Genomic DNA, 21,160 nt, shown 5'->3' with positions numbered 1-21,160 from the left:
GGTTCTGGTCTGGACTCTCCCAGAGACTTGCTGTGTGACCTTGAGGAGGGCACTTTAGTTCTCTGGATTGTACAGCTGCTGCTGTGTATTCACTGCTTGCTATGTGTGGAGTATTATGGTATATGCTCTATATCTGTTTTTTTTTTAACCTTCTAATTCAATCTCATGGATAAAACTGAGAGATAGGTTATTATTAACCTCATTTTCAGCTAGGAAACCTGAGACTTCATTTTTATCATCAGTAATTAAATGGATATGATTAAAAAAAAACAACTCTTTACATGTTATAGAGCTTTTAAAAATTCCTTTTTGTGAACCATCTTCACATTTCCTCCCACCCTCCAACTTCCTAATTTTTTTATAGTGGTAAAATACACCTAACATAAAATTTACCATCTTTCACTTTCACATTTTGACATTCATTATCCTATAACAAAATAGGCATTTTTTAGATGCAGAACATCTTGCAATCATAAACCCTAATTGTAGACACTAATATGGTTTCAATAAACATTTCTGAAGTTCTAAGTCAGTAAAAATAAAGACATACACATGCAACAAGGTATTATTTGTAACTATGGGATCCTTTCCATTTCCTTTATAGATTATTGGTAATCAGAGTTTTCACTAAATACTCTGGGAATCCCTAAGACAATTTCCATGTGGGATACATGGAATCTGCTGTTATATCTAACGTATGAAAAGACTGTCAAACCTCCCAACAAACAAAAGTCCAGGACCAGGTGGTTTCACTGTTGAATTCTACCAAACATTTAAGAGTAATTAATATGAAACCTCAAATTCTCCCACCAAAAAAAAAAAAAAAAAAAAAAAAAAAAAACAGGAGAGAACACTTCCAAACTTATTTTACAAGGCCAGCATAACCCTGAGACCCAGACAAGGGGGCTGTAAGAAAAGAAAATTACAAGCCAATATCCCTGATGAACATAGATGCAAAAAATCCTCAACAAAATATTAACAAACCAAATTCAACAATATATTAAAAAGATATACACTGTGATCAAGTGGAATTTATTCCAAGTATGCAAGAATGGTTCAACACCTGCAAACTAATAGTGATACATGACATTAAAAAAAATAAAGGACAAAAATCATATGATCATCTCAACAGATACAGAAAAAGCATTTGACAAAATTCAACATCCATTCATGATAAAAACTCTCAACAAAGTAGGTATAGAGGGAACATAGTCAACATAATTCCACTTCTGGGTCTGTACACAAAAGAACTGAAAGCAGGATCCTGAAGAGGTATTTGGACAACCGTGTTCATTTCAGCTTTATTTAAAATTGCCAAGACATGGGAACAACCTAAGTGTTCATTGATGGATGAATGAAGAAAATATGGTGTGTGTATATATATGTGTGTATATGTGTATATGTATATGTGTATATATTATACACACACACAATGGGATATTATTCAGCCATAAAAAAGAAGGAAATTCTGCCATTTGTGACAACATAGATGTACCCTGAAGACATTATGTTATGTGAAATAAGACAGAGAAAGACAAATACTGTAAGAAATCACTTATATGTGGAATCTAAAAGTAAAAAGCCAAAACTGAACTCATAGATACAGAAAACAGGTTGTGGTGGTCAGAGGCAGGGATGGGGTTTCGGTGTGTAAAATGGATGAAGGTGGTCAAAAGTTACAAACTTCCAGTTTTAAGATGAATAAATCTTGGGAATGTAACATACAGCATGGTGACTATATTTAAAAATATTGTATTGCATATCTGAAAGTTGCTAAGAGTAGATCTTAAAAATTCCTATCACAAGAGAAAAATTGTAACGATGTGTGGTGAGAGATGTTAACTAAACTTATGTGTTAACCATTTCAGTGTATACGTGTATCAAATCATTTATGCCTAAAACTAAAATAATGTTACATGACAATTATAACTCAATTTAAAAAAGACTCTACAATTTAAGAATTATCTAGCAAACTGTAAAAATTGGGAGATTTTGCTTAGTTTCTGTAGGTACTTGAGATGGTAGCTATATAATTAGAAACTGTACTAAGGGCTATGTAGGATGAAAACAAAGTGATGTAAGAGTAACTTAAATGGGAAATGGTAGTTAGAGAAGGCTTCTCTGACGAGGCTGAAGTATGAAATAAAAATGAGAGCTAAACCAAAAAGACAGCAAGTGAAAAACATTCTGGGCAGAGAGATGTAGGGAACCCTAATGCCACACTCTGCCAGTCCACCAGCACCTACAACCTTTTCAGATGCAGTAGTAGAACTAACCCACTTCCTTTTAAAGGCAAGTCCCCCCACTAGCGCTCTGGAGCCCAACTCATCTTCCTTTCAAGATCTTGATTCCATTCCCTAGCATATCTCTCTTATTCCTTCAGGCTCTCTCTCTTTACTGTATCATTTCCAACATCTTGAAAGTATCACTTACTATATCATATCCTTAGAAAATCCACATATCTTCTTTCTTTGCTCCTCTTTACAGCCAAGTTTCTAAAGAGAAAAATGTATTTTTTCTTTTCTTTATGTCTTACCTACTCCAAATCACTTTTTCAACCAGAGGATAGCCATATAACTAGACTAAAACTACTATTGCTAAGATGATCAATGACCCAATGTGTGGCCAGTTCCTGAGAATGTTCTCATTCTATATTCTCTTTCTAGGTGACCTCATCCCTCCCTGTGGATTTAGTACCATCTTTATACTGTTAACTCACATGAAACTTTATGCTCTCAACTTTGTATTTCAAGTTATGACTTCTCTCTTGAGCTCCAGATTCATATTCAACTACATAATTGATACACACTTGGATCCCATAGCCATCTCAAATTTTAAATGTCCCTAAATGAACTCTATTCTACCCTCCTCTCAAATTGTACCTCTCTCAATCATCTGCATCTCTGAAAATGGCACACACTCAAACCCAAACAGAAACCTGGGAGTTTTTCTTGATACTTTCATCTCCCACAACTTTCTGTTCTTTCCATTAATCCCTCACCCAACAACCATGTATCTGTCCACTTCTATTTCCTCCCACAATTCTGCATGTCCATTCTTGTCCCCTTCCAATCTATTTTTCAAGTAGTGGTCAAAGTAATCTTTTAAAAATGTAAATTGGCCCTCTCATTTTTCTATTTAACAACTTTCAGTGGCTTTCTCTTATACTTATAACAAAATCCAGGCTCCTTAACAAGGTATACAAGTACTATATCACTCTCCTACTTCACCACGCATCACTCTCCTCCTTGATAATTATACTCCAATCATGCTGGTCTTTCCTCCCACTCCATCATTTGCTCATTGCATGACCAAAGCATAAAAGTGGGAAAGCACTGAGCAAATAAGTGAGTATAAACATTTAGTTTGTGTAGCTTATGTAACTTATAAAGCAGAGGGAGTAGAGGAAAATAAGGCAGGAAAAGGTAAGTTATTTGATACTAACAGAACAGAATTACAGAGCCCAGAAATAAATCAACTAATCTTCAACAAGCATGCCTAGAATACACAGTGGGAAAATAACAAATGGTTTCAAGTGGTGTTGAAAAACTGGATATCCACATGCAAAAGAATGAAGTGGACCCATATCTTACACCATACACACAAGTCAACTCAGAATGGATCAGAGACTTATATGGAAGATCTGTAAAACTTCTAGGAGGAAACAGGGGAAAAGCTTCAAGACATTAGTCTTAGGAATGGTTTCATGGACATGACATGAAAAATACAGGCAACAACAACAAAAATAAACAAGTGGTATTACATTAAACTAAAAAGTTTCTATACAGCAAAAGAAACAATCAAGAAAGTGAAAGGGCAACCTATGGAATGAGAGAGAGAGACAATTCAACAACAAAAGTTGGAGACTTCAAAACTGCATTTTTAATAATGAATAGAACTAGACACAGATTAATAAGGAAACAGAAAACTTGAACACTATAAAGCAGCTAGACCTAACAGACATCTATAAAACATTCCACCCAACAACAAAAATATATATTCTTCTAAAGTACATATAGAATATATTTGCCAAGACAGATCAAACGTTGGGCCATAAAACAAACCTCAATAAATTTAAAATGACAGAAATAAGACGAAGTATGTTCTCTAATCACAACAGAATAAAATTAGCAATCAACAGCAGAATAAAATTTGGGAAACTCAAATATGTGAAAACTATACAAAATGTTCCTAAATAATTTATAGGTTAAAGAAGAAATCAAAAGAGAACACATAAAATACTATGTAATGAATGACAAACTTACAGGGATGCAGCTAAAGTTTAGAGGGAAATCCATACTTGTAAACACTTATATCAAGAAAGAAGAAAGATTCCAAGTAAAGAAATCTAAGCTTCTACCTTAAGACACTGGAAAAAGGACAAACTAAAACTAAAGCAAGCAGAAAAAAGGAAATCATAAAGATCAGAGTGGAAGTTAATAAAATTTAGAAAAATTTTAAAACGAGAAAAATAATTGAAACCAAAAGCTAGTTCTTTAAAAAGAGCAACAAAATTGGTAAACTTTTAGCTAGACTGCCCAAGAAAAAAATAAGTCACATCAATAAATAAATTTTATTTACAGAAATGAAAAGGATTATAAAGGACTACTATGAACTATATATGCCAAAAAACTAGATAATGTAGATAAAATGGGCAGATTCCATTCCTAGAAAGCCACAAACTGCTGAAACTATCTGAAGAAGTAACAGGCAATCTGAAAAGACCTAAAACAAGTGAAGAGTATGGATTAGTAATTAAAAAAATTACCTATAAAGAAAAGTCCAGGCCCAGATGGCTTCACCCATGAATTCTACCAAACATTTATAGAGTTAATACTAATTTTCCATAAGTTCTTCTAAAAAGCAAAGAGAAAGGGACACTTTCTAATTCACTTTACAAGGCCAGTGTTATCCTGATAACAGGACAAGAAGGACATCACAAGAAAACTACGGGACAATATTTCTTATAGATAGGGACATAAAATTTCTCAACAAAATACTAGCAAATTAAATCCAGCAACACATAAAAAGAATTATACACCATGACCAAGTGGGATTTACCCACAAATGCAAGGTTGATTCAACATCCAAAGATCAACTGATAGGATAAAAAATAAAACTCACTTGATCATCTCAAAAGACCCAGAATAAGCATTTGACAAACTCCAACCCCTTTCTTGATTAAAAACACTCAGCAAAATAGGACTAGAGGGGAACTTCAATTTAGTAAAGGGCATCTATGAAAAATTCACAGCTAAAATCATTCTCAGTTATGAAAGAGAGAATGCCTGCCCCCTAGACTGTAACAAGGATGTTTGCTCTTTCCACTGTATTCAACACTGCACTGGAGGTGCTAGTCAGGGCAATTATGGGAAAGAAAAAAAAAACAAAAGGGCATGGAGATTTCAAAGGAAGAGGAAAAACTATGTTCACAGATGACAAGATCTTGTATCTACAAAATTCTAAGGAATACATTAAAAATCTATTAGAACTAATAAGCAAATTCAGCATGGTTACAGGATAAAAGTTAAATATAAAAATTGTATTATTATATACTTGCAATTAACAAACTAAAATGAAATTAAGAGAACCATTCTGTTCATGATAGCATCAAAACATTTTTAAAATTAATGTAAATTTAACCAAAAAAGTACAAAACTTACTCTTTGAAAACTACAAAACATTATGGAAAGAAATTAAAGATCTAAATAAATGAAAAAAATCTCATGCTCATGGATTAGAAGATTTAACATTGTTAAGGCAATCATCACCAAACTGATTGAACACAATCCCTGTCAGAATTCTAGCTTATTTCTTAGTAGAAATTGCCAAGCTGATTCCAAATTAATATGGAATTGTAAGAGACCCAGAAGAGCTAATACAATCCTGAAAAATAAGATAAAGTTGGAGGACTCACACTTCCCAATTTCAAAACTTACTACAAAGCAACAGTAATGCATCAACCTTGTTATTTGCATTATTCCCAGATAGTTTTCTAACTTTTCTTTTTTTTAAATTTCATTTTTGCGGTTTGTCATGGGCTAAGTATGTGTTCAAGCTCTCTATTGTTCTGTATAATGCATTTCTCCTTGAAGATCCTCTAGGGTTTTTTATTCGTTTATGGCATGTTTTGTACTTTCCCCCCAACAAGCAAATTTTCCCTCTCCCTGCTTACGTACCTACTGCTTAACAATGTATCAAGCACTGTTTTCATATAATTCTGTATCTTCATTCTTTTCTAAGACAACAATAAACTTCCTTATTGATAGTGCTCCCAGTTTGTTTTATTTTTAATGTCTTTTCATGTTTAAAGATTTATGTTATAGCCTCACTATGGTTTGCAAATCTGCATAAAAATATTCCTCCTTAATTCCTGCAATACTTTTTGTGTTGAATTTATTCTTATTTATATTAATATCATGCCTCCAAATCTCTTTTTGATATGTCCCTGGTTTTCCTTTCAACTTTCCTGTCATTTTAGTTTCAGGGTGTTGGCTATACTGTGTGGAACTCAAGTTTGTTTTTTAACCTAACCTGAGAAGTTTTTTTAGTAGGTGAATTTATTCCATATATGCTTATTTTTATTTTATTTTATTTTTAAATTTTTATTTATTTATTTTAAATTTTTTTGTTGAGGGGAGAAGTACTTACTTATTTACTTTGAGAGGAGGTGCTGGGGATTGAACCCAGGACCTTGTGCACGCTAAGCACGTGCTCTACCACTTGAGCTATACCCTCCCCGCCATACATGGTTTTTTGTATAGTCTTATATGCTCTATGTATTCTATATATGTTCTATATAAAGAATATAGTCTATATATGCTCTCATTTATGGTATTTTTCTTTTGTTACAAATTCACTTCTCCCACCACCCTCCTGCGATTCCTATCTTTTCTCTAAATATTTTGGATATTTCACAGTTTGATTTTAGCTCTTAAGAGGTAACTTTTTATTTTAAACAGTATACTTACAAATGTATTTCTTGATTTATCAACTTTAAGGATGGAATTAGCTCACTTGTATTTCCTTAAGCCTCCCTTTTCTCTGCGTGTTCCCCTTCTGATCTTTCTGCTTTTTCCCTTTTCTTTTCTGTGTGGATGCCTGTACAATCTCTTTTTCTTTGAAGTTCAGTACTGTCACCAACAAACGTCTGGGTGTTGATTATTATTTTTTTGGGGGGGGGTTGTTGATTATTACATGTAAAGTTTCCCAGGACTTGGTATGTCCTTTTAAATTGCAGGCTCAGTTTTCTTTATACGTCTTATTTTTTTGTTGACGTTACCTTCTTTAGAGATATCAGGAGACATCGTGTTGGATTTTCACTGTCCATCCTCAAACTATTTTTTCTGATTGCTTTCATCTCCTTTTTCTCTTAATGGGTACAATTTCCCCCTTCAATTTGTTCTCTGATCCCTTAAATATCTCTTTACATGTCATTATTAGCTTAACTTTTAATACACTACGTGTCTTCTATAATTATTCAGAGGGCAAAACATTTAAGAAACATTTTCTTCTGTCTTCTAGAATATGCTTTTGCAAATTATATTTCCATCTTTCCTTTACAAGCTATGTCTCCTACACAACCCATTGCAGAGCGGCAATGTTCTGTTTTTTCATCTTATACATTCATCTTTAATTGTGATAAAACACACATAAGATTAAATCTAACTTCATAACCATTTTTAAGTGTACCGTTCAGTAGTTAAGTCTGTTCACACTGTTGTATAATAGATCTCTAGAATATCTTCATCTTGTAACACTGAAACTCTGTATCCACAAAACACTAATTCTCCTTCCCTTCTCTCCTCAGCCCTTGGCAATGACTTTTCTGCTTTGTTTCTATGATTTTCACTACTTTAGATACTTCATATAGGTGGAATATACAGTATTTGCCTTTTTGTGACTGGCTTATTTCACTTAGCACAATGTTCTTGAGGTTTGCCTATACTGTGGCATGTGACAGAATTTTCTTCTTTTTTAAGGTTGCCTAATATTCTATTGTATGTGCATACATTTTCTTTATCCATTCACCTGTTGATGGACATGTGGGTTGTTTCCGTATCTTGATTACTGTGAGTAATGCTGCAGTGAACATGGGTCTGCCGATATCTCTGAGATACTGTTTTGAATTCTTTTGGATATATACCCAAAAGTGGGCTTGCTCGGTCATGTGGTCATTCTATTTTTGATTTTTTGAGGAACCTCCATACTGTTTTCCATAATGGCTGTACCATTTTATATATCCACCAACATTGCACAAGAGTGCTAATTTCTCTGCATCCTTGCCAACAATTGTTATTCTCTGTTCTTTTGATACTACCTATCTCACTGTGGTTTTGATTTGTATTTCTCTGATGATTAGTGATATTAAGCATGTTTTCACATGCTTGTTAACCATCCATATATATGCATATTCTTTGGAGAACTGTTTATTTGAGTTCTTTACCTATTTATTGAGTTATATAGTCAGTTTACAATATTGTGTCAATTTCTGGTCTAAAGCACAATTTTTCAGTCATACATGAATATACATATATTCATTTTCATATTTTTTCACCATAAGCTACTACAAGCTTACCTATTTTTAAATTGGATTTTGTTGTTGTTGTTGAGTTATAGACGTTCCATATATAATCTGGGTATTAACCACTTATCATGATTTGCAAATATTTTCTCTTATTCTACAGGTTGCCTTTTCACTCTGTTTAATGTGTCCTTTGATGCACAGTTTTAAATTTTAATATAGTATAATTTATTAATTTTTGCTTTTGTTGCAAGTATTTTTGGTGTCATATCTAAGAACTCACTGCCAAATCCAACGTCACAAGGCTTTTCACCTATGTTTTCTTCTAAGTGTTTTATAATTTCAGCTCTTACGTTTAAATCTCTGATCCATTTCAGTAAATTCTGTACATGGTAAGAAGGAATGGTCCAAGTTCATTCTTTTGCATGTGGATATCCGATTTTCCAACATTTGTTTAAGAGATTGTTCTTTCCCCAGCACGCATTCTTGGAGCCCTTGTGGAAAATCATTCATCTAATATAATCTTGATGTGAGCAACTGCAACTGAACTATTTTAAAAACACAATATGGATAGATAAGGTCTTTAATGACTTTCTTTTCTTATCTGGCTACTCATCTATATTTCTCTAAGAGGTTAAGGTTTGACAGTTAGGTAGCAATGGCTTGTGTCCTACACGCTTTTATGTTATTAGAAAAAGGGGGCCATAGATAAACATAAATAGATTTGATCTCGGGTCTTTTTAACCGTAATTTTTAAAAAGTTTAATGTTTGAGGCTCTTTGTTTTTGTCATAGACTTCTGGAATGTTTTAAACTTTCCCGTTTCAGAATTGATACTGATACTTCCCTTCTAATACCATCAGTCTCAGGTATTTATCTGTAATTTTATTTCTAAGTTGCCAATATCTTTTCCAAGAAGAATAATTATTGCATAAGTCAATATGTACATCCACATAAACAGAGTAGCACTGATCTGCATAAAAACGCAAAAACAATTTTAAAAATGGAGCCCTGTTTAAATTATGAAGTTATATTCTTATCAGAATTAAGTGGAAACACATAGACATAGATGTTTGAGCTCCCCGCTCCACATGAGCCCCCCCCCTCAACCCCATTACCTGCATTATCTATCTGTAAGGGTTCCTTACCTTTTGGCCAGGCTTCCTTAGGAACTGTCCTCTTACTTTGGATCTCCTCTTTCTGTTCAATGGCTTTGGTGTCTGGTATGTTACCAGTCTTCACGTCTTGTAATTGAGCTGAGAGCTCTGAGACAGTAGCATCACTGGAAACTAAGAGAAAGAAATTAATACAATATTCAGACAGGAAGTTGACAGAAATTATTTTAAAATACTTCTCAAGTATCTACCAGAGAAAGGCATTGTTTCTGGTGTTAAAGAAAAAATTAAAAAGACCAATCAGAAATGTATTTAGAAATTGTTGATCTACACTGGAATTAAAAAAAATGTACAAAAACAGATTTCACATAAAGTAAAAGAAATACATTGTAAGAGAAAGACACATAAAGAAGTACAAATACTCAAAGGAGGAGAAAGCCCTTCTAGCTGGGAGAATCGTGGAAGAACTCTGGAGTAAAGCAACAATTGATCTGGGGATGAGAAGACAGTTAAGAGGGATACACGTGGAAATGGAAACAGAAAGGCATCTGAGGCAAAGGTGACTGCGTAAGAAAAAACTGAGTCAGGAAAGCAAATAAACATTTAGGAAACAGAGCAAGTATGTGGTTTATTTGATCATAGAACACATAAGGAAAACATGAAAACTAGTATTTGAAAATTTGGGGAGCCAATTCTACTGTTCTGAAAGACTAGGCTAAAATAGTTTAGGTCTTATTCTTAATAAGGGCAATGAAAACTTTTTGATGCGATCAACATGATCAAAACTTTTTCTGAAGTATTCATTTAGCAACAGCAAAAAAGGAGGTGAAATTTTCAAGTGTTGCCCAGAATATGATTAGCTTTTGAAAAAAAAAAAAAAAAAGCAATACACAGAAAAAGAGAAGTGGCTAATTATGCTCCACAACTGTGGCAGAGACAATGAGCTGTCCTCCAAAACCCATTTTCCTTTTCCTCTAAAACAGAACCTGGCTTACTTGGGCATATGGTTACCAGAGTACAGATTACATTTCCCAGCCTCCCTGGCAACACAGGTTTATGTGACCATGTTAACTAAGCCTGGCCAATAGGATGGAAGGGGAATGATACATTTAAATATTAAAAGTATTTAAAGGAAGGAATATGCTTTTTTTCTTTCCATTTCTTCCCTTCTACTGGCTGGAATATGGGTCTGATGGCTACAGCATGAGAATGGAGGCAAAACATTGGAGCAACAAGGAAAGAGCTTTGATAACTCTTTTCTGTCTTCTTTAAGCCAATGTTATTTTGCTTTTGTTTTCATCTCTCAGAGACAAATTGATCCTAACTTAAACACACCTTTATAGGTATTTTTAATCTGTGTGTGTATATATATATATATATTTTCATTGAAGTACAGTCAGTTTACAATGTTGTGTCAGTTTCTGGTGTACAGCATATGCTTTAGGCATACACGAACATACATATATTTTTTCATCATAAGTTACTACATGATACTGAATACAGTTCCCTGTGCTATACAATATGAACTTGTTGTTTATCTATTTTAGATATATTAGTTAGTATCTACAAATCTCGAACTCCCAATTTATCCCTTTCTACCCTTTTCCCCACCCAATAACCATAAGTTTGTTTTCTATGTCTGTCTTTCCATTTTGTAAGTAAGTTTGTCTTTTTTTTATAAGATTCCACATATAAGTGATATCATATAGGATTCTTCTTTCTCCTTTTGGCTTACTTTACTTAGAATAACAATCTCCAGGTCCATGAATATTGCTGCAAATGACATTATTTTATTCTTTTTTATGGCCGAGTGGTATTCCATTGTGTAAATATACCACAACTTCTTTATCCAGTTATCTGTTGATGGACATTTAGGTTGTTTCTGTGTCTTGGCTATTGTAAACAGTTCTGCTATTAACATTGGGGTACATGTATCTTTTTGAACTAAGATTCTCTCTGGATATACCCAGGAGTGGGATTGCTGGATCATACGTTAAGTCTATGGGAGGAAATATTTGCAAAAGATGAGACTGACAAGGGCTTAATTTCCAGAATATACAAACAGCTCATACGACTTATTAAGAAAAAAGCAGCCTAATCCAAAAATGGGCAGAAGACCTAAACAACAAATTCTCCAATGAAGACATACAAATGGCTTACAGGCACTAAAAAAAAATGCTAAATATTGCTAATTATCACAGAAATGCAAATCAAAACTACAATGAGGTATCATCTCACAACAGTCAGAATGGCCATTATTCAAAAGTGCACAGATGATAAATGCTGGAGTGGGCGTGGAGAAAAGGGAACCCTCCCACACTGTTGGCAGGAATGTGGTTTGGTATAGCCGTTATGGAAAACAGTAGGGAGATTCCTCAAAAGACTTAAAAAAAAAGACCATATGATCCAGCAATACCTTTATAGGTATTTTTAATCACCAAAGTCCTATTGAAGTAAAATAACTGGACAGGTAGTTAGGAAGTTTTTGAAGAACAAAGGTCTACATACAACAATGTTATTAGAGAGTCAGCATTTCATGGCATCAATTTTTTTTATCAATAAAGTTTTTAAAAGTCCATTATGTGATGAATTTCTGGCAATGAGATTAACCTGTGTACAATATTCATAAAGCACTCCAGAAATATCACAAAGAGCTTTCAGAAATGTTCATTTTACCCACCAATGTATACCAAAAATTACAGCTAATATTCTATTTCACATATGAGCAAGACAGAGGAGGACTGAAGAAAGCAAGAACAGAGGACACTTTACTATTTTTTAAAAAAATTAGAAACAATTTTAATGGAGGTATTGGAGATTGAACCTAGGACCTCTCGCATGCTAGGCATGTGCTCTACCACTGAACTATTCCCCACCCCTAAGAATACTTTTCTATTTATACTCCTTTTAGAAGAAAGTAATATGCAGATAATTCAGTTCCACTACCTGTAGTGTTTTTCTGCAAGGATTCTTCTTCAGGTGGGACAGCCTCGGTCACTACCCTTTTACTGTAGATCTCCTTTTCCTGGTTTTTCTCTGAGAGGTTCTCATCTGATGTGATGAGAACTTGAACTTGAGCATCTGGAATAATAACATCATTTGATCCCATGGAGAAGGAAAAGGTAGTAAACACCACAGACAAGTAATCTGCTCCACCCTACTCCCAAACAAAAAACATTAGGAAAAAAAGCATCTCAGGCCTTACCACATAAAAACTGTGACAGTTTGGGGGGCTGTATAACATGTGACAGTTTTGGGGAGAGGCTGGAAAGTTTTCCATATTTCTTTGCGTACAATGACTTTGCTGATTTGATGCAACAGTAAGCAAATAAAAAAGTAAATAAATAAATAAACTCCAGATCAGGTTATCTTTTTCAAAGCAGAAAAGTAGATTTGATCAACTCTATAAAGTCCTTTCGCCTATTCACAGTTTTTGTCACTTACGGAGCAAATTTCGTTATTACATGTAATCTTAGAAAAGTATCTGTATCATCTAGATTTTATATATAGTACTCATGTAATTTTTTAAAATCTGAGATTGTATCCTTTTAAACTTATCTATACTTAGGTTTTTTTTTTTTTTTTTGGTCATACTTGTAAGAGATTTATCTACCTTATTGGTCTTTTAAAATCAGCTTTTTCTTTTTTATCACATGAAAAAACTCAAGTGCAAAATAATATGTTGGTAAATAAATTAAAAGTCACCAATACAACAACTAGAATACAGTTATTAAAGTTAATAATGTTTATACATTAGATTGACAAGAGATTCATTTCCTATCTTTAAGAATGAATATTTTTCAACAAAGCAATCAGAAAGGCAATAGAGGTGACTAAAAACAACATAATGAACAACAATGTATCTATCATAGAGCTTAATAAATAAAACATTATAGATATAACGATAATGATTCCCTGTGTAAAGCCTCAATAATACCATTCTCTCTTTTCAGTAACAAACTAAAACTGAATTTAGAGTCTGTCAACCTCCAGGACATTTTTGAAAAAAAAAATTTTTAACTATATTGCATGTTTTAATCAACAATGCACCAGATTGTTTTGCATGTCTTTAAACCTTACATAAAGGGTGTAACACTACCTTAAGTAACGTGCCTTTTACACTCAGTATTATGACTTGGGAATTTACTCATAGTGACTCTGATTTTCAATGTTATGTAGTATCTATTGAATTAATGTATCAGTTCACCTACTGATCAGTTTTAGGCTATTTCTAATTTTTTTACAAACTGAAGTACAGTCAATTCACAAAGTTGTGTTAATTTCCGGTGTGCAGCATAGTGAGATAGATTAGATAGACCTTTTCCTATTCTTTTTGGAATTTCAAGATATTGAATACAGTTCCCTGCGCTATACAGTAGGACCTTGTTGTTTATATCTTTTATATATAGCAGTATCTGCAAATCTCAAACTCCCATTTTATCCCTTTCCACCCCTTTAACCTGCTGGTAACCAGAAGTTTGTTTTCTATGTCTGAGTCTGTTTCTGTTTTGTAAATAAATTCATTTGTCTCCTTTTTTAGATTCCACATATATATAAGTAATATAGAATATTTTTCTTTCTCTTTCTGGCTTACTTCACTTAGTATGACAATCTCCAGGTCCATCCATGTTGCTGCAAATGGTATTATTTGATTCTTTTTTTATGTTTGAGTAGTACATTTCTAATTGTTTGATATTAAGAAGCATTAACATCAACATTATTGTAAAACATCTTTGTAGGTTGTATGAGTTACCAATTAGCTTCTCTCAGTCTGTGTCTTTGAATTGTTTGATGTCTTTTGGTGCAAAAAGTTTTTCATTTTAACACTATTACATTTATTTTCTTTTTCCTTCATGGTCTGTGTTTCATATGTCTTATTTAAGAAATCATTATTTCATGGTCAAAAGATGAACACCTAAATTCTAAAAGCTTAAAGTTTTCCTTTTTACATTTAATATCACTGGACTACATTTTTATTTAGTGCGCAGTAGGATCTATCTGGTTTTATGTTTTCTTACACATAAAATCAGTGGCCCAAACACAACTGAGCAGTTCCTCCTGTTCCCATGATTATGATGTCATCTCTGTCATATATTATGTTTCTGCATTCATAGGTGTTTCTGGGTCATAAACTTGTTCCACTTTCTCTGTTTATTCCTTTGCAAATAAGGTCTTAAATAAGATATATATATAGTAAATCTTCATGTCTGGTATGGCAAGTTCCCTTACCTTACTCTTTAAATATACTTCTTGATTTTCCATAAAAAATTTAGAATCAGCTTACCAAGTTCCATGAAAAATCCTACTGGAATTTTGAGTAGTGATGCACTGAATTTAGAAGTTAATTTGGTGAGAACCGACATCTGTAATATATTATTTTTGTATAACTCTCCCATTATTTAGGTGTTCCTTAATATAGTTTAGTGAAGTTTTACCATGTTCTCTACATTATTCTTGCATGTCCTTTGTTAGATTCATTTTTAAGTACCTTATTTTTTGTTGTTTTTAAAAGAGGTACCTTTTTTTTTTGATGGAGGTACTGGGGATTGAACGCAGGACCCCGTGCTTGCTAAGTTTGTGCTCTATCACTGAGTTGTTGTTTCCTTACCCCCAAAGAGGTATCTTTAAAAAAAAAATCTTTTGCATTGTGTATCAGAAGGCATGTACCAAGAAATGAACACAGAGCTCAGTGAATTGTCAAAAAGTGAACATGTACCCGGGTTAAAAAAAAAAAATCTGGCTAGAAGCCTACATGCTCCTCTCATTCTTCCAATCTCTCCCAGGCTGAGCATAACACCCCATTTTAAATGCAACAAATTACTTTTACTTCTGAATTTTGTATAAATGGAATGAAACAGCACATTTTCTTTTATGTCTCGCTTTCTTCTCTTACATTATATTTGTAAGATTCATTAAGTGCTATAACATATATTTGTCCTTTACTCATTCTTATTTGCCGGTTAGTAGTCAATAATGTTAATATGCCACAATTTATCCACACTACTGGAAAAAATAATGGACATCTGGGTAATTTCCAGTTTGGAGCTGTAACAAAAACTGCTGTAAAGAGTATTCATGTGTGTCTACTGGTGCTTGTGCACATCCTTCTCTGTGGAGTATAAAGTTAGGAACAGAACAGCTAGGTTATGCTTTAGTGTAACTTAGTAGATAATAGCAAATTGCTTTCCAAAATCACTCTACCAATTTATATTCTTACCAGCAGTGAATAAGTACTATTGTTCTATATTCTTACCAACATGGTATTATCTTTTTCATTTCAGCTATTCTAATAGGTATGCAGAGATACTGTCATTACATTTCCCTACTGATGACTTAAGTTGAATATGCTGCATATGTTCATCAGCTATTGGATATTCTCTTTTATAAAGTACCTATTTTAAGTCTTTTGCCCTTTTTTCAAGTTGGATTGACTACCTTTTTCTCATTGATTTATATGAGTTCTTTTTATATTCTGGATGTAAGTCCTTTGTGAACTATGTATTGTAAATATCTTCTCCACTCTGTGCCTTGCCTTTCACTCTCTTATTTGGTGGAATACACTAATTTAATGTGACATATTTGTCAATATTTTCCTTTATGGCTATTATTTTGGGACCGTGGGGGAAGAAATCCAATTTAATAAGTCTTTTCTCATTTCAAGATTATAAGGACATACTCCTCTGTATTTCCTTACAGAAGATAGATCGACCTACCTACCTACCTATCTAATCTATCTATCTATCTATCTATCTATCTATCTATCTATCCCTTTCACATTTAAATCTACAAAGTATATGGAATTGATGTTGGTATATAGTGTGAGGTAGCGGGTCAGTGATGCAAAGTTTGGCAGTAGACCAACAATGATAGAAATAGTAGGTCTCTATAACAAGTGGGAGGTTACAGGGGTCCCTCAGGTAACAAAGCCCGATTTTATTTCAAATATAGCATCCTTACTAAATGTGGCCTAGAGGTGAGTTATAGCTGGTAAGTTCACTGCACAGACTTCTGACAGAGTTCCCTTAGTCTATCATTTTGTTCCCTGTCAGTTTTTCCATATCCACCCCGTCTCAAGTGTCTGACAGTGGGACCCAACTGCCATTAGCACACAGCTAGTATATGAGAGTTTTCATGTATGACTTCTGCCTTTTGATTTCCTTGGTAGCCTTGATGTTAACTGGCAGATGTGCTTCTTTTCTCTCATTTCAAAAGGCACTTACAAGCAGACTTCAATGTGCTTTTCGGTGCAACAAAAAGTTATCTATACAAATAAATGTGTGCATTTTAATAAGCAGCCTTTCTTTTGGTTTCCTTATGACAGCATTAACACCATCACGTGAAGTCATTAGCACTATACCAAAACTGGAACGTAGAGCCACCCTGTGTCTGAATACTGTCCAGGGATTAGTAGCTCCTGTTTGGCTAACAGCTATGCACAGGAACAAAAAAAACCGTAAATGCAACAAAGCAACACAGGCAATTATACATGCAGAATTTTCAGCGGCTCCTGGAATTTTCACTTAATAAATACTACTGTATATCAACTAAAGAAGCACAATGTCAGTGATGCAGAGGAAAAAATCATGCAGATCCCTAAAAATTAAAAGCTTTTATTGAACAGTGGGGCCTATACCTGGGGATAAGGTTGAAAACTCAAATATCCACAGTGGCCAGACAGACAAGGTGGATGAATGAAAAAGACTGGGTCTGAGTTGTGGGGACTGAAGCAAAGAGGAGAATGCATGTCCTCTACAGAGTATGGCCATGCCTCAGGAGCAGCTTATAACTGCACAAGGTGAGTACAAGCAGATATTCTGACTTTTCAACAGAAACCCAAAATCTTATTTTGAAATGTTGGCAGCAAAAGTTTAAAACACCATGTGAGCCATACGCTTTTCTGGAGAATCCAGCCTATAAGATACTTGTTTACTCTATCTGACAGATAAATTCATGAGGCATTTTAATCAAGATTTTCTACGGATTTTAGTCTTTAAAACATACTTAATTGGATATCATTTCATTTCAAAAGTTGAAACATTTCCCGTAGTGAAAATAGTTTACAGCTTTCAAAAATCTGTTAAACATTTTAAAAGATTTTATATTTTCTTTCCTAGAAAAATACCATATGAGATCGCTCACATGTGGAACCTAAAAAAAAAAAACAAAAAACATAAAATACAAAACAGAAATAGATTCACAGACATAGAATACAAACTTGTGGTTGCCAAGGGGGCAGGGGGTGGGAAGGGACAGACTGGGATTTCAAAATGTAGAACAGATAAACAAGATCATACTGTATAGCACAGGGAAATATATACAAGATCTTATGGTAGCTCACAGCGAAAAAAAATATGACAATGAATATGTATATGTTCATGTATAACTGAAAAATTGTGCTCTACACTGGAATTTGACACATTGTAAAATGACTATAACTCAATAAAAAATGTTAAAAAAAGATTTTATATTTTCTTTCTTATGTACACCCAATAAAATAGCTAGGAGAAAAGTACATAACAAAGTAGGAAAATAAAGAAAGACTGGACAATATTTTCACATAGGATGTATGGGAAAAAAAAAAAAGCCACAAAATACACAAAGCCAATCTACCTGCATGATCTTTCTGAAAGGGTTTTTTCCCCACTGACGAGGGTGCTTTAGAAACCACTCTCTTACTGTAGATCCCCTCTTTATGTTTAATGTTAACAGTGTCTGCCAGGTCATCATTCCTTGTGCCTAGCACCTGAGCCGGGAAGTCTGGAGCAATGGCATCATTAGATCCTACAGAAAAATGGGAAAGTAGTACAGTTAACACAAATATAGATATTAAGTTGAAAACAGACAAAAGATTTACCTCTTAAAACACTTCTATAAAAAAGGCACTGCAATGGGAGTGTTCCAGGGTGATCAGAAGGAAACATCAATCAAATTCAAACTTAACCTGACAGAAACTTGCAAAATGGCACCAATACAGTGGAGAAGCAAATGATGTAAGAGGAGACATACAGAGCATCAGTTCAGAAAGGAAACAATTTTCAGCTGAGGAATGTTTTCAGAGGAGGAGAAAGTAGACTGTACCTTGGAAAGTAAATAGGCTTTTTGAAATACTTAAAGGAAGGAAGACAGGAAAGGCATTTTAGTTAGAGGTTATGGCATTAGCAAAGATAAAGAGGCAGGAAAACAAACAGTATACAAGAAGAGCAGACAGTTTTGTGGTCAGACTGGATTACAGATTTCATTAGAAAGAGTGGTGGGGGATATTAAAAAATAATTGCTTGGGACAAAAATTCAGCAGGGCATGGAATCCCAAGCTAAAGAGTTAAAAGAAAGTAAATTTTATTGTACATGAAATGCAACATCATTAAGGATTTGTTAATAAAGGGAAAATGTAATCAGATACATTTTTGGAAGATTAATCTGACAATACAAAACACTGTAAGGAAAATTTTATGTGATAAAGAAGTACGAGATTTGAAAGTAACTTTATTTTCTTTTAAAATATATTTCAGTATTCTTATATCCACTGATATAGGAACTGATAAGAAGTTTATCCATGCCAGATGTAAGAGGCAAAAGAACATCTCTGGACACATAAGAGTTTGTGGAAACTATAGAATTATCTTCTACGAAAACGTTTTTTTCTTTCTTATCTGGTATTCTATACTCCATGTGTTTGCTAAGCACATAAAATGTGTGTGGCAATAAAAGCTGGGTAAGTATCAGTTCATTAATATAGTGCAAATATAAATAAGTCATGAGGAATTTTTCAGGACAAATTCAAGGATCCTCTTAATTAAGCCTTCTGGTCATATGTACACTGAGCTTTTTCTTAGCTTCTGTGGCCTCACTTTGTTTTATCAACTCCCTACCTCTCTGGTAAATGCTTAGTGTCCTTTCTTCTACCAAATCTCTCAATGATGGAGTTCTCAAGGGGTCAGAACTCTCTTCCTGGATGAATTCTTCGATGCATGGAACACTATCTATATGCTGATGACCAACAAAGTGTGTATCTCTAGCTGGAATCTTTCTTCTGAGGTTCGAATTCTAGCATTCAAGACACAGCTAGCATCTATAGCATTTTGGGAAGAAACGAGAAAAAGAGGTCCCTTTCTCATAAAAAATTAAGTTTTTATATATTATGGTACAACACAAACAACTGTGCATGAAGGTCTATTCACCACCACCCTTTGTTTTCCAAGAAAGGGGACTTTGTCAGGTTCAGAGTTAGGTGGGGAAGAATAATTAAGTTCCCGAGGGCAGTGGGTGGATGTGCAAGAGAATAAACCTTGGAGCTGAGAGGCAGCGGAAAGGGAGTGCAGTCACATATATGTGTTTACACCAATGAGTGTATGTGTACTTATTTAACTGTATCTGTGCAGGGCTGCAGGATGTGTAAGTGTAGATTTATATTTGGGGCAGCAAGAGAGGTAAAATTACTGCTCCAGAACTCTAACAGGAGATTTGGAACCTTCATACCCACCTGTGTGTTTTCATAAAAAACAGCGTATGTTTATGATGTGAACAGTGCCACCTTCTATTTGGGGCCCTTCAGTACAACCTCATCATCTGTAAACAGAACCTGTCTACATTCAGTTGCAGATTTAACAACTCTACATGGATCAGGAATAGAAATCCCATTTTTAACATGTCTAAAGCAGATACTTTGACCATCTTCCCCAAATCTGCTTCTTTCTTAGACTTCTCCATCTCAGTAAAAAGCACCTTTATTTGCCCAGTTGCTTACTCTAGAAAACTGGAAAAAACTAAAAAAAAAAAAAAAAAAGAAAAATTGTTTTCACCTCCTTCTCTCTCATTCTCTGTAGTCTAGCACCAAGTCCTGGAGGAACTATTTCTCAAAAATAAGATGTGTCCACTTCTCTCCATCTCTATCATCATCACTCTAATCCTAGATGCTACCATCTCTGATACTGACCACTGCAACAGCCTTTAACTAATGTCCTCACTTCCGCTTCTTAACTTCCCTCCCACCTAGGTCCACTGCCTTTCTATCCACAATCTATTCTATCTGCTATTCTCCAGATAGCAGCCCCAATAAAATTTACAAATGTAAATCAACCACAGTTGCCTACTAGAATAAAATTCAAGCGCCTTACTATGGTTGACGCAACCCTGCATGATCTTGAACCTACCTAGCTTTAATCATATCTAGCCATCACTCTGCTCTATCCACACTGCCTTTTCTCATCTGTCAAATGTACTCAACTTTTCTGTTTCTGGAGCTCTGCCCAGAGGTTCCCTCTGACCACAACACTCTCACTCCCCCACCCTTCCTGCCTAACATACTCATATCCTCTAATTCTCAGCTTAAAAGTTTCTTCTTTGGAAAGGTCTTCATGAGCTCCCAAAACTAAACTGGATCCTCTAATTCTCTTAGAACTCTATTTTCTTGACATATCATTTGTAATGATGTACTTATTTGTGTCTATTTGCTTAATATCTGTCTCCCCACCTGAACATGATCGTAGGGAACATGTTTTATTTTGTATACCCCTACACACGTA

The 21,160-nt window shown here is 34.2% G+C and overlaps 1 protein-coding gene across 3 annotated transcripts in view; it reads right to left on the bottom strand.

The window, feature by feature from the left end:
- The window catches only part of ALMS1 (ALMS1 centrosome and basal body associated protein), a 139,946-nt gene that overhangs the window by 30,670 nt on the left and 88,116 nt on the right, over positions 1-21,160 (bottom strand). For all 3 annotated transcript variants that reach the window (XM_032497834.1, XM_032497835.1, XM_032497836.1), the window contains exons 14-16: positions 18,249-18,419; positions 12,585-12,719; positions 9,672-9,812 (exon numbers count right to left, since the gene is read on the bottom strand). In XM_032497834.1, the coding sequence (XP_032353725.1) occupies positions 9,672-9,812; positions 12,585-12,719; positions 18,249-18,419 (447 nt within the window). The remainder of the gene's footprint in view (positions 1-9,671; positions 9,813-12,584; positions 12,720-18,248; positions 18,420-21,160) is intronic.

This window comes from Camelus ferus, chromosome 15 (genome assembly GCF_009834535.1).
Source record: "Camelus ferus isolate YT-003-E chromosome 15, BCGSAC_Cfer_1.0, whole genome shotgun sequence".
Classification (NCBI taxonomy): domain Eukaryota; kingdom Metazoa; phylum Chordata; class Mammalia; order Artiodactyla; family Camelidae; genus Camelus; species Camelus ferus.
This window is presented reverse-complemented; position numbering and strand designations above follow the sequence as displayed.